Source organism: Oncorhynchus kisutch, linkage group LG27 (assembly GCF_002021735.2).
Source record: "Oncorhynchus kisutch isolate 150728-3 linkage group LG27, Okis_V2, whole genome shotgun sequence".
In the NCBI taxonomy this organism is placed as follows: Eukaryota; Metazoa; Chordata; class Actinopteri; order Salmoniformes; family Salmonidae; genus Oncorhynchus; species Oncorhynchus kisutch.
In genome coordinates, this window is record NC_034200.2 from 11,625,294 (window position 1) to 11,639,427 (window position 14,134).

General features: G+C 42.0%; 1 protein-coding gene across 6 annotated transcripts in view; it reads right to left on the bottom strand.

Annotated features, from left to right (window-relative positions):
- The window catches only part of LOC109872222 (uncharacterized), a 39,508-nt gene extending 32,584 nt beyond the window's left edge, over window positions 1-6,924 (bottom strand). For 4 of the 6 annotated variants that reach the window (XM_020463383.2, XM_020463382.2, XM_031807387.1 and 1 more), the window contains exons 1-2: window positions 1,365-1,433; window positions 1,103-1,159 (exon numbers count right to left, since the gene is read on the bottom strand). In XM_020463383.2, the coding sequence (XP_020318972.1) occupies window positions 1,103-1,159; window positions 1,365-1,367 (60 nt within the window). In that variant the 5' untranslated portion in view covers window positions 1,368-1,433. Of the gene's footprint in view, window positions 1-1,102; window positions 1,160-1,364; window positions 1,434-6,793 lie in introns of those variants that run through there. The other 2 variants (XM_020463384.2, XM_031807388.1) reach the window with 2 other exon arrangements.
- Between the last annotated feature and the right edge of the window lie 7,210 nt (window positions 6,925-14,134).

The window sequence follows — 14,134 nt, forward strand, 5'->3', positions numbered from 1 at the left end:
ATGTAAGCAGTTGAGACATTTGACATAGACAATGAGAATTTCTTTGTAGATTCTGACTTTTTAAAGATATTATACTCTGCGTTACTGTTGTGTCCTGCATGCCCACAATATGCCATTCGTTAACTTATATTCTTCGCTTTGTATGCTGAAGTGTCATGAAAAGCCAGAAAATGTAGGAGGTTAATGAGTTGCGGGCCCTCTGGAAAGTCCTAAAATATGCCCCTGACCACCATGGTGGAGGAGGATGCAAAGTCTGCATAAAAAAGTTGCTATTTTTTGAAGATATAACTTAGTGATAACTGCCACAAGCTTCTTCAACTAGTACCATGGAAATACTTTAGCAGAGTCCAAAAAATGTCTTCAGGGATGATACAGTTGTAATGCACAACTCTTCAAGAGGGAAACCACGCTCCAGATCACCTTCTGTGCTCAGAGGTCCTTGATGAGGATCTAACCCGTCACACCACTTTTATTAATCAATCAAATAAAACAATCAGCCTTTATATACTCTGTCCCAGTATTTCTATGCATGTAATGTATGTGGGTGAATTATGAAACAATTACTGTATGCAGATGTGCCATAAATTGTGGTATAGATTTGTTTTTGCCATTGCTTGATCTATTTTAAATGTAAGAATGTTGGAGATTTCAACTTTAATTGGTGACTATGGAAACAAATACAAATGTAATGAATTGTGTTTTCAATATCCAACTATCCTCTGCAATACTTTTCACAGTAGGTAATAAACGGTCATTACCAGGTTATGAGGTATGACCAGTAGCCCACATATTACTGTCAGAATTATGACCAGCTGGTCAGATAGGTCACAAATAATTAAGACCAACTAAAATATATATATATATATATATATTCAACCAGTTTGCGACAAGAATATTATGTCATTCATTCAGGTTTTACCAACTGGGAAGGGTAGGCTGCACTCCTTAACAGTACATTCTTGGGCTAGGTAGCCTATATGCATTCATTCACAGATTTATAAAATTACACAGAAGGATTGGTCCTTGCTCTTGGATTAAAGAAAACATATGTAGTCTACTCAGATTAGAACAGAACTATGCTATTCAACAGTGCAAGGCTCACCATAACTTCTCCCTCACACTCCAAATCCACCATAGCATCATATCGCCCTTTCAGATCCTGTCAACACAAATGTTAACCAATGTTAGGCTATCTCCCATAATAACTCAAGAGCAATTTACCATCCGTTTACAATTTAAAACATTGTATTTCCCCCAACAAATAATACATCTCGGCTAACACCACTTAAATGTATAACCATAATAGTTCCAATATTCAAAATGACAGCAGTCGCTTCAAGTGAGAGCAGCGCTCCGCCGCTTACCATTAGGACTGCCTGCAGTGGTTGTTTGTCTGTGAACTAATGGCAATATACGATTTGCTCGCTTAGCTGGTGGTTGCTGAAAGGCAGGGTGTGCCGAATAGTTTCTTTGTCTGGACTTGATTGTTTGAAAAGTCTAAACGGGATCGTTGGGACGTCCAAGCACTGACGTTATCCCTATGGCCAGTAGACTACAAAATATAGCACTTAATATAGTGCTCAGAAGTATGACCAGCTGGTCGTATGGTGGTCAGAAAAATACACTAAATATAGAAAAGTATGTGGAAACCCTATTTCAGCCAGACCTGTTGCTGACAGGTGTATAAAATCGAGCACACAGCCATACAATCTCCATTGACAGACATTGGCAGTAGAATTGCCTTACTGAAGAGTTCAGTGACTTTCAATGTGGCATCGTCATAGGATGCCACCTTTCCAACAAGTCAGTTTGTCAATTGTCTGCCCTGCTAGAGCTGCCCCGATCAAATGTAAATGCTGTTATTGTGAAGGAGCAACAACGGCTCAGGCGCGAAGTGGTAGACCACAAAAGCTCACAGAACGGCACATCCGAGTCCTGAAGCGCGTAGTGCGTAACAATCACCTGTCCTCAGTTGCAACACTCACTACTGAGTTCCATATTGTCCCTGGAAACAAAGTCAGAACAAGAACAGTTCGTTGAGAGCTTCTTGAAATGGTTTTCTATGGCCGAGCATCCGCACACAAGCCTAAGATCACAATATGCAATGCCAAGCGTCGGCTGGAGTGGAAACGCGTTCTCTGGAGTGATGAAACAAGATTCAACATCTCAGTCCGAAGGTCAAATCTGTGTTTGGCGGATGCCAGGAGAACTCTACCTTCCCCAATGCATAGTGCCAAATGTAAAGTTTGAGGGAGGAGGAATAATGGGTTGAGGCTGTTTTTTTATTGTTCGGGCTAGGCCCCTTAGTTCCAGTGAAGGGAAATCGTAATGCTACAGCATACAATAACATTGTGCCTGACCTCATGTAACAGGGTTATATTGGTGATTCCCCTTGCCACTTTATTGTTAAGCCAATGGGTTTTTGGTTTGAGTTTGTCTTGCTTTCACCTACTCAACATGGCATCTTATTGGCTGGTTTGCGTAGCTTGCTTACGAGGGGGGATGTTCCAGTTAGAATCCTCCCAGTGAACAAGCACCAAACCAGCGGTAAGTTGTTGGTTGCAAAGCACTGTACATCAAAAGTGATTTTTATACTCTCAAGTGATGATTTAAATGTACAATTTATATCAAATTGTTTGTAAATGTTATTCGAACATAAGATGCAGCGGTTTTTGGAGAATATTTGTTGTGCATTTTGTTGTAAAGAATTCCCGCCAGTACTAGCTAGCAACTTACTGTGTCTGGTGGGGGGGGGGTTCATATATTTTGTACAGTGCGTGAGAGATGGATGGTGAGACGTGCATTGCATGACGTGCAATTTTGTGCCGTTCCTAACAGGTATATTGTTAAAGATATTATATTGTATATTGTAATTGTATTATTTTGGTAACTACCCAGTGAACAAGCACCAAACCAGCGTGCGTGAGTGCAGAGTTGGATGGTGAGACGTGCATTGCATGACGTGCAATTTTGTGCCATTCCTATCAGAATAAATCTACATGACTGGTGCTACATGTTGGAGTTCCGTGTCGATGACTGATTGTACACAACGCAAGAAGAGTACTGTTACACTCACTAATGCTCTTGTGGCTGAGTGGAAGCAAGTCCCCACAGCAATGTTCCAACATCTAGTGAAAAGCCTTCCCAGAAGAGTGGAGGCTGTTTTCGCAGCAAAGGGGGGGACCAACTACATATTAATGGCCATGATTTTGGAATGAGATGTTTGAAGAGCACGTGTCCACATACATTTGGTCATGTAGTGTAAATCATATTCTGGTCAGTATTTTTTTTTGGGGGGGGGGGGGGGGGGGGTGTTCGAGCTAATACTTCATGATTCAAATCAGGTTTTGCCCACTGGGAAGGGTGGGCTACACTCCATAACAGTACATTCTTGCGCTAGGTAGCCTATGTGTATTCTTTCACAGAGGATTTATACAATTACACAGAGGGATTGGTCCTGTGTCTTGGATGAAAGAAAACATATGTAGGCTACTCAGATTAGAATGATGCTATTCAACAGTGCAAGTCTAACCATAACTTCTCCCTCACACTCCAAATCCAGCATGTCATCATATCGCCCTTTCCGATCCTGTCAAAACAAATGTTAGGCAATCTCCCATTGCATGAGCAATTTAAATTTACAATTTACAGTATTGTATTTCCCCCAGTCAATAATGCATCTCGGCTGACACAACAGATCAAAATATCCCTTAAAATTATAACCAAAATTATAACCAAAATAGTTCCAATATTTACAACTTCATGAATCCCTTCGAGCCATGGCCACGGGAAGTAGGGGTGCTGAGGGGGCTTATAAAAATAAAATAAAAATTTGGGGGGGGGGGGAATATTTTCCAAAACTAGTGCACTTTGCCTTTACTAGTATTAGTGAACGATAGACATCTGTAGCCCTGGCAAAAAAAAACATTTTCACATCTCAGCTTTGGCAAAAAAGGTAGTTGTATAATTAAGAACAGTATCTTGCACGATTCAATGGTAGGAATTGTAAGAGTTGTTGCCTTGTCTCTTTCTCTGCAATTGTCATTCTAAGGACAGCTTTTTTCCATCTACGTAACATTGCAAAAATCTGAAACTTTGTTCTAAAATGATGCAGAAAAGTGAATCCATGCTTTTTTCACTTCTAGATTAGACTACTGCAAAGCTCTACTTTCCGACTACCCGGATAAAGCACTAAATAAACTTCAGCTGCTAGATTTTTTTTTAGATATATATAACTGCCTTGTTCAGGGGCAGCTCTGGAATTCGATCTTGCAACCTTTTGGTTACTAGTCCAACGCTCTAACCACCAGGCTACCTGCCACCTCAAGAATCTTGACTAGAACAAAAACAATTGATCATATTACGCCAGTGCTAGCCCCTCTACATTGGTTTCCAGGGCTAGGGCTGATTTCAAGGTTTTACTGCTAACCTACAAAGCATGGGCTGGCTCCTATCTATCTCTCTGATTTAGTCCTGCTGTACATACCTACACTATGGTCACAAGACGCAGGCCTCCTTATTGTCCCTAGAATTTCTAAGCAAACAGCTGGAGGTAGGGCTTTCTCCTATAGAGCAAGATTTATGGAATGGTCTGTCTACCCATGTGAGAGACGCAGACTCTGTCTCGACCTTTAAAACCTTTACGGGATCAGTGAACCTCCACCGGGATGGTTGCGCTAACGTGATTAGCATGACGTTTGTAAGTAACAATTTCCCAGGACATACATTAGACAATTCTTATATGGGCAGAAAGCTTCAATTATTGTTAATCTAAATGCACTGTACAATTTACAGTAGCTATGCCATGCTATTGTTTGAGGGGAGTGCACAACAACAACAAAACTTATCACGGCAACTGGTTTGATATATTCACCTCTGAAGGTATATAATGTACTTACATTCAGTAATATTGCTCTGATTTGTCATCTTGAGAGTCCCAGAAATAAAATGTAGCATAGATTTCTTTGATAAAATACATTTTTGTATTCAAATGTAGGAACTGGGTTCTACAGTTTGAACCCCTGCTGTGGGGTTCTATCCTGTCTGGTTGGCCCTGTCCGGTGGGTATTGTTGGACGCGGCATCAGTGTCTCCCGACCCATCCTGTCTCAGCCTCCAGTATTTATGCTGCAATAGTTTGTGTCGGGGGGCTAGGGTCAGTCTGTTATATCTGGAGTATTTATCCTGTCTTATCCTGTGTCCTGTGTGAATTTAAGTATGCACCCTCTAATTCCCTCTCTCTCCCTCCCCTCGCGGAGGACCTGAGCCCTGGGAACATGCCTCAGGACTACCTGGCCTGATGACTCCTTTCTGTCCCCAGTCCACCTGGTTGTGCTGCTGCTCCAATTTCAACTGTTCTGCCTGCGGCTATGGAACCCTGACCAGTTCACCGGACGTGCCAACTTGTACCAGACTGGCTATTTTCGGCTCTCTCTCTCTACCGCACCTGCTGTCTCTAACTATGAATGCTCGGCTATGAAAAGCCAACTGACATTTACTCCTGAGGTGCTGACCTGTTGCACCCTCTACACCCACTGTGATTATTATTATTTGACTCTGCTGGTCATCTATGAACATTTGAACATCTTGGCCATGTACTGTTATAATCTCCACCCACCACAGCAAGAAGAGGACTGGATACCCCTCAAAGCATGGTTTCTCTCTAGGTTTCTTCCTAGGTTCCTGCCTTTCTAGGGAGTTATTCCTAGCCACCGTGCGTCTACATCTACAGTGCTTGCTGTTTGTGGTTTTAGGCTGGGTTTCTGTAAAGCACTTTGAGACATCGGCTGATGTAAAAAAGGGCTTCATAAATACATTTGATTGATTCTAATGGAATCCAGAAAGGACAAAACACGGTCCTCAAACATTTAGGCTACATCAAAAAGTGCAAAGTTAGTTTGGGTTTATGTAATGTGGTGCAGTTGGTAGAGCATGGTGTTTGTAATGCTAGGGTTGTGGGTTCAAGTCCCCTGGGGTACCAGTTTGAAATAGTATGATAATGTATGCCCTCACTAATGTAAGTTGCTCTGGTTAAGAGTGTCTACAAAAAAAAAAATGAATAGACCATTTCAGTTCTCACATAGAAATAAAGTGCATTTGCAAAGTATTTAAACAAACTGGACAGAGCCTGTTTATCAGATTCACTTTTTTGTACAGATAATGATTAGACTCAAGTTACAAATGCTGGTAAACATTTAAATACATTTAGTTTACATTTGTTCACAAAGGTAGTGAACTGAGCCTTTACTAGTCCCGACCAATATTTACATCTTCAGCATGGGCTTTTTATTTCTCAACCCCTTAAAAAAATAAAAAAATAATCGCAACACCCCCACCTCAAACTACTTCCCACGGTGATGCTTTCCACCTCTTACCATTAGGATTGCCTGCGGTATTTGTTTGTCTGTGAACTTGTGGCAATATATAATTTGCCCACCTAGCCTTTACCGATTGTAAAAGAAGTTGCTGTGGTTGTTGAAAGGGGGGTTGTGCCGAATAGTTTTTTGTTGTTGTCTGGATTCGATTCTTTGAAACGGAATCCTTGGGACTTTCCAGACTCTGACATCACCCAATTGAAGTTGACATTTAAAATGGCTAAGTTTGGGTTTAGGTAAGGGTTGGGGTAGTGGTTAGAGTTTAGTGTAGGGACGTCCCAGGGATCCCGGATTGCACGAACCATTGATTATTTGAGCGAGGCTGTAAAAAGTAACCTACTTCCCTGTCCTCCCTTTGTTGACTCTTTCTCTCGAAGAACATAAGAAAGCGTCCAAACGAGTAAGGTGGGTTCCTCTTACCTCACAAGAACGGTTGGCTGAAATAGGGTGCAGCTGTCACCTGCAAACTGAAGTTGGCATTTATCAATGAACTGCTGGCAAGAATAATTGGCAGGCAGCATACTAAGCCTACTTCATTTGAGTCATTTTCATACACATACACTGGGGAAATGTCAATACTCTTGGCTCATCTCCTTGGCTCCTTCCCTTCACCTGCAAAGATCTGAAAACCCTGGACAGGTGAAAGCAATATGGTGGATACTGGGATTTTGGTTTCACCTGTTCAGTTATTTCAAATCAGTGTAGATTATTAAAGCGGAAGTGGAGAGGAAGCTGTATTGAGATCCAACCCTGGCTACGTAAAGATCTGTATCTCGTCAATAGAGGGCGTCAAAGTTAACATATAATACATAGGTCACAATAAGAGAGTTGTCTCTCTTAAGAAAGAGAGTAAGAAAATGACAAAAGAATGTGATAGGACAGGCCTAGTTCTATGTTTCCGTGGGCTGGCTTTGATATGTTTCAGGGGTTTAAATTGAAACGGGACCAAGCTGCCCAGGTGGCCGCCACTGACAGATTTTTAACACACATGTTAAATCTAGATTCCTTAATTGCTACATCAATGTTTTGATGTCGGAAACGTTGCACAGCGATGTTGGTCCATGCTGACGTCATGACATCACGCAGTTGCTGCAGATTGGACGGCGGTACATTCATGCTGTGAACAGCCTGTTCCATCTCTCAATAGATGCTCTAATGGCTTGAGGTCTGGGGACTGCGCAGGCCACTCAAGGAAACTGATCTCACTGTCATGTCCCAGGTGATGTTTTTCCACTTCTAAATTGCCCAGTGTTGGTGATCACGTGCCCACTGGAACAGCTTCTTGTTTTTAGCTGATAGGAGTGGAACTCGTTGTGGTCGTCTGCTGCAATAGCCCATCTGTGACAAGGATCGAAGAGTTGTGCGTTTCGAGATGCTGCGCTGTTATTTTTCTGTTTGTGACCCACCTGTTAGGTTGCACGATTCTTGCCATTCTCCTTCGACCCCTCTCATCAACTAGTTGTTTTCGCCCACAGGAAAATGAGGGATTTTTTAAATTTATTTTATTTCACCTTTATTTAACCAGGTAGGCTAGTTGAGAACAAGTTCTCATTTGCAACTGCGACCTGGCCAATATAAAGCATAGCAGTGTGAACAGACAGAGTTACACATGGAGTAAACAATTAACACAGTAGAAAAAAAGTCTATATACATTGTGTGCAAAAGGCATGAGGAGGTAGGCAAATAATTACAATTTTGCAGATTAACACTGGAGTGATAAATGATCAGATGGTCATGTACAGGTAGAGATATTGGTGTGCAAAAGATCAGAAAAGTAAATAAATATGAACAGTATGGGGATGAGGTAGGTAAAATTGGGTGGGCTATTTACCGATAGACTATGTACAGCTGTAGCGATCGGTTAGCTGCTCAGATAGCAGATGTTTGAAATTGGTGAGGGAGATAAGTCTCCAACTTCAGCGATTTTTGAAAATCGTTATAGAGAGGGTGTAAAATTTAAAACAAATCTACTGTCCAGTCATCAGACCAGTGATATTTTAAGGTAGGGGAGAAAGAAGGGTGTGCTTAAAAGTATTCAAACGTGGCCTGCCCTACAGTAAATGTCATTCTAAAAACGCAAACTGAACTCTGGCCCGCCGAGCGTTAGCATTTTACATTCAGCGGGCGATGGCAGAAGTGGATATGGAGCTTAAATCTGATGGCGGTGGAAATAAGGATGAATAAACTTTTGTCCAAAATAATAGAAAAATAAACTAAATAGATGTGGGTGAGAACGTCTAGTGTTGATAATATCCCATTGTACAGTATCTAGTAGCCTATGTTTCCAAACCCACGTCGCCAAACCCACTGACTCCAGGTCATCTACAAGTCTCTGCTAGGTAAAGTCCCGCCTCATCTCAGCTCACTGGTCACCATAGCAGCACCCACCCGTAGCACGCGCTCCAGCAGATATATCTCACTGATCACCCCCAAAGCCAATTCTTCCTTTGGGCGCCTCTCCTTCCAGTTCTCTGATACCAATGACTGGAACGAACTGCAAAAAAAAAAAAATAAATAAATAAATCACTAAAGCTGGAGACTCTTACCTCCCTCACTAGCTTTAAGCACCAAGATTTCTGGCTCTCACAGACCTGTAACTTCTTCTTTAAGAGGCTCCTCTGTACTCCACTCGTTACCTGTATTAATGGCACCTGTTTGAACTTGTTATCAGTATAAAAGACACCTGTCCACATCCTCAAACATTCACAGTCCAAACTCCACAAAAATGTATCTCAATACTTTGTTATATACCCTTTGTTGGCAATGACAGAGGTCAAATGTTTTCTGTAAGTCTTCACAAGGTTCACACACTGACTAAATACTTTTGCCCCACTGTAGCTCATCTGTAAATAGCCCATCCAATCTACCTCATCCCCATAATGTATTTATTTGTCTTGATCCTTTGCACCCCAGTATCTCTACTTGCACATTCATCTTCTGCACATTCTACCATTCCAGTGTTTAATTGCTATATTGTAATTACTTCACCACTGTGGCCTATTTATTGCCTTACCTCTCTTATCCTACCTCATTTCCACATGCTGTATATAGATTTTTCTACTGTACTATTGATTGTATGTTTATTCCATGTGTAACTCTGTGTTGTTGTTTGTGTCGAACGGCTTTGCTTTATCTTGGCCAGGTCGCAGTTGCAAATGAGAACTTGTTCTTAACTAGCCTACCTGGTTAAATAAAGGTGAAATAAATTGGAACAATTCAGGGAATATTGGTGATGATAGCTACCGAGGTAAAGACAGATTCAGGTTGGATATTCGACGGATAGTCACCTGTAGTTTTCCTTACGTCCACCAACAGCAGTTAGGGACCGTCAACATAGTTACAAATCAACATTTTCACATTTTAATAGCTCTTTAACCAATACTCCTAAAACATTCAAAACTGGTTCTAGCTAACCCGATGACAAAGACACACACTTCTTTTTAGACCCACACACCTCCAACAAGGTTCATAATGTCCACTCAGTGGACCTACACATTGCACACCCTTTTGTTTGTCCATTTGCATCATGAGATTTTAAAATAATTTTAAGAATCAAATTTCAAATCTAATTTCAATAGATTATACATTTTCACTCACATTTAAATAGCTCCTTGGTCATGTGACCTACTGACTGTAACGTTTCTGCCCTTCGTCTGTGGAGGAGTAGGAAGGATCGGCCCAATATGCAACGTGGTAAGTGTCCATGTTGATTTATTAGAACTGAACACACAAAACAAAATAACAAAGTGAATGAAAGAAACGAAAGAGTCCTGTCAGGTGAAACAACACACTAAACAGAAAACAACCACCCACAAACAAGAGTGGGAAAACAGGCTACCTAAGTATGGTTCTCAATCAGAGACAACGATTGACAGCTGCCTCTGATTGGGAACCATACCAGGCCAAACACATAAAATATAAACACAAGAACAAAACAGAATGCCCACCCCCAAATCACGCCCTGACCAACCTAAAATAGTCCCTTTTGTATGTCTCTAAGGTCAGGACGTGACACTGACCTCAACCAAGGTTCAGAATGTCCACTGACTGCCCTTCTATATTGCACACAATTTTGCTTGTACCTTTGCATATCAGGTGATTTTACATTAATTTTTCTAAATTGGAAATTTCTATAGCTCCTTGGTCATGTAACCTACTGACCTCAAACAAGGTTCATAATGTCCACTCAGTGGGCCTAAACATTGCACACCCTTTATTTTGTCCATTTTCATCTCACATGATTTTACTGTAATTTTGAAAACATTTGAATTTCAATATATCCTTGGTCATGTGACCTGCTGACCTAAAACAAGGTTCAGAATTTACTCTCATTGTTCTTGCACATTGCACACCCTTTAGTTTGTCCATTTTCATCTCACACATGTTTACATGAATTTTTCAAACATTTTAATTTCAATAGCTCCCTGGTCATGTGACCTACTTGACTCAAACAAGGTTCAAAATGTACTCAGTGGGCCTACACATTGCACACCCTTTAGTTTGTCCATTTCCATCTCACACTAGAGGCCTGGAATCACCAGGTCAATGGGGGCATGCCTGGAGGTCAGGAAGGCCCCAGGGAGAAGACCCAAGTGAATAGGTGTGTGAGTGACTGTCCTTCAGGGAATCAGAGCAGGCAATTAATGTAAAATCATGTGAGATGAAAATGGATAAACAAAAGGGTGTGCCATGTATAAGGCTAGTCAGTGGATATTCTGAAAGTAGTTTGAGGGATGTAAGGTCACATGACCAGGGAACTATTGAAATTAAACATGTTTAAAAAAATGTGTACAACTGTGTGAGATGAAAATGGACAAACTAAAGGGTGTGCAATATAGAAGGGTAGTCCGTGGACATTCTGAACCTTGGTTGGGGACAGTAGGTCACACGACCAAGGAGCTATTGAAATTAGAAAGTTGACAAATGAATGTATAATGGACAAACTAAAGGGTGTGCAATGTGTAGGCTCACTGAATGTACATTCTGAACCTTGTTTGAAGTCAGTAGGTCACATGACCAAGGAGCTATTTAAATGGTACATTTTGAAAAAAATTATGTAAAATTGAGTGATATGAAAATTGACAAACTAAAGGGTGTGCAATACAGAAGGGTAGTCAGTGGACATTCTGAACCTTGGTTGAGGTCAGTAGGTCACATGACCAAGGAGCTATTGAAATTTGAATTCAAAAAAAGTTTGTACTTTGTTTACACTCCCTAACTAATTAAACTAGGAATATCAAATCAAATCAAAGTTTATTTGTCACGTGCGCCGAATACAACAGGTGTTGTATTCACCTTACTGTGAAATTCTTACTTACAAGTGCAAAAAAAGTACAAGGTGAACAATAGGTAAGTAAAGAAATAAACAAAGGCCTCCTGGGTTGCGCAGTGGTTAAGGGCGCTGTACTGCAGCACCAGCTGTGTCACCAGAGACTCTGGGTTCGCGCCCAGGCTCTGTTGTAACCGGCTGTGACCGGGAGGTCCATGGGGCGACGCACAATTGGCCTAGCGTCGTCCGGGTTAGGGAGGGTTTGGCCGGTAGGGATATCCTTGTCTCATCGCGCACCAGCGACTCCTGTGGCGGGCCGGGAGCAGTGCACGCTAGCCAAGGTTGCCAGGTGCACGGTGTTTCCTCCGACACATTGGTGCGGCTGGCTTGGGTTGGATGCGCGCTGTGTTAAGAAGCAGTGCGGCTTGGTTGGGTTGTGTATCAGAGGATGCCCGTACGAGCCCGTACGGGAGTTGTAGCGATGAGACAAGATAGTAGCTACTAATAATTGGATACCACGAAATTGGGGAGAAAAAGGGGGTAAAATTGACACACACACAAAAAAAGACAGGCTATGTACAGTAGCGAGGCTATAAAAGTAGCAAGGCTACATACAGACACCGGTTAGTCAGGCTGATTGAGGTAGTATGGACATGTAGATATGGTTAAAGTGACTATGCATATATGATTAACAGAGAGTATCAGTAGTGTAAAAGAAGGGTTTGCAGGGGGTGGGTGGCAGGACACAATGCATATAGCCTGGTTGGCCAATGTGCGGGATCACTGGTTGGTCGGCCCAATTAAGGTAGTATGTACATGAATGTATAGTTAAAGTGACTATGCATATTTTATAAACAGACATAGGCATTGTTGTGCCCTCTTCACGACTGTCTTGGTGTGTTTGGACCATTCTCGTTTGTTGTTCAAGGAACTTGAAGCTCAAAACCTGCTCCACTACAGCCCTGTCGATGAGCCCTGTTGATGAGAATGGGGGCGTGCTTGGTCCTCCTTTTCCTGTAGTCCACAATCATCTCCATAGTCTTGGTTACATTGTTATTCTTGCACCAGCCGGCCAGGTATCTGACCTCCTCCCTATAGGCTGTCTTGTCATTGTCTGCGATCAGGACTACCACTGTTGTGTCGTCTGCAAACTTAATGATGGTGTTGGAGTCATGCCTGGCCATGCAGTCATGGGTGAACAGGGAGTACAGGAGGGGACTGAGCACGCACCCCTGAGGAGCTCAAGTGTTGAGGATCAGCGTGGCAGATGTGTTGCTACCTACCCTCACCACCTGGGGGCGGCCCATCAGAAAGTCCAGGATCCAGTTGCAGAGGGAGGCGTTTAGTCCCAGGATCCTTAGCTTAGTGATGAGCTTTGAGGGTACTATGGTGTTAAACGCTGAGCTGTAGTCATTGAATAGCATTCTCAAATAAGTGCTCCTTTTGTCCAGGTGGGAAAGGGCAGTGTGGAGTGCAATAGAGATGGCATCACATGTGGATCTGTTTGGGCGGTATGCAAATGGGAGTGGGTCTAGGGTTCCTGGGATAATGGTGTTGATCTGAGCCATGACCAGCCTTTCAAAGCACTTCATGGCTACGGATGTGAGTGCTACGGGTCTGTGGTCATTTAGGCAGGTTGTCTTTGTGTTCTTGGGCACAGGGACTATGGTCATCTGCTTGAAACATGTTGGTATTACAGACTAAATCAGGGACATGTTGAAAATGTCCGTGAAGACACCTGCCAGTTGGTCAGCAAAATACAAAATGCTGCTCACATTTCCACATGTTTATTAGCTTTGGAAAGCGAATTAATGTCCAAATCGTGAAAATAAGACCTGTGCAATGTTGTGTGCAATTTTTCCAACATCATGACACTTATTTGGAGTCTGTGGCTCAAGTGGTTTGAAAGCGTGAATATCAGTTGAATATCTAACTTGAAACTGTCTTTACCTTGGTATGAAAGTTTTGGGTAAAGTACCATCGGTGAAGATCACGAGAAGTACGCATGTTTTGATTTATTGTGTTTGTGCTGATCAGAGGGAATGTGTGTTGGGCCTCACTCAAGTTGATGATTATCCTGGGTCGTGCATTGAGCTACGGAGCAGGGCACATGTCAAAAGAGTGATTTCTGGAGTGCCGGAAGAAGTTGACATTGATATACTAAAGAATATTTTTGGAGTGGTCGATGTTCGTATGATGAATCAAATGGTTATCGGCTTTTATAGCAATGGTGATGAATGGTACTGTGCAAGTTGAAAAAAATCTAAATAGATTGACATCATTGATGTTCCCCTTTGGGATTAAAATACATCTGAGGAGCTATTGGAGTATTGGCTCATGCAGTGCCACACTCTCAGGCCCCAGAGCCTGAGCAGGGGATTTAAAGTTTTGAATTGTCTGAAGGAGTGGGAATATATATTATTTATTTTTGTAAATTATTTTGTAGTTTGTGTGGATTAATTAAAATGTTCTCTTTCCCATAATGGAATGTA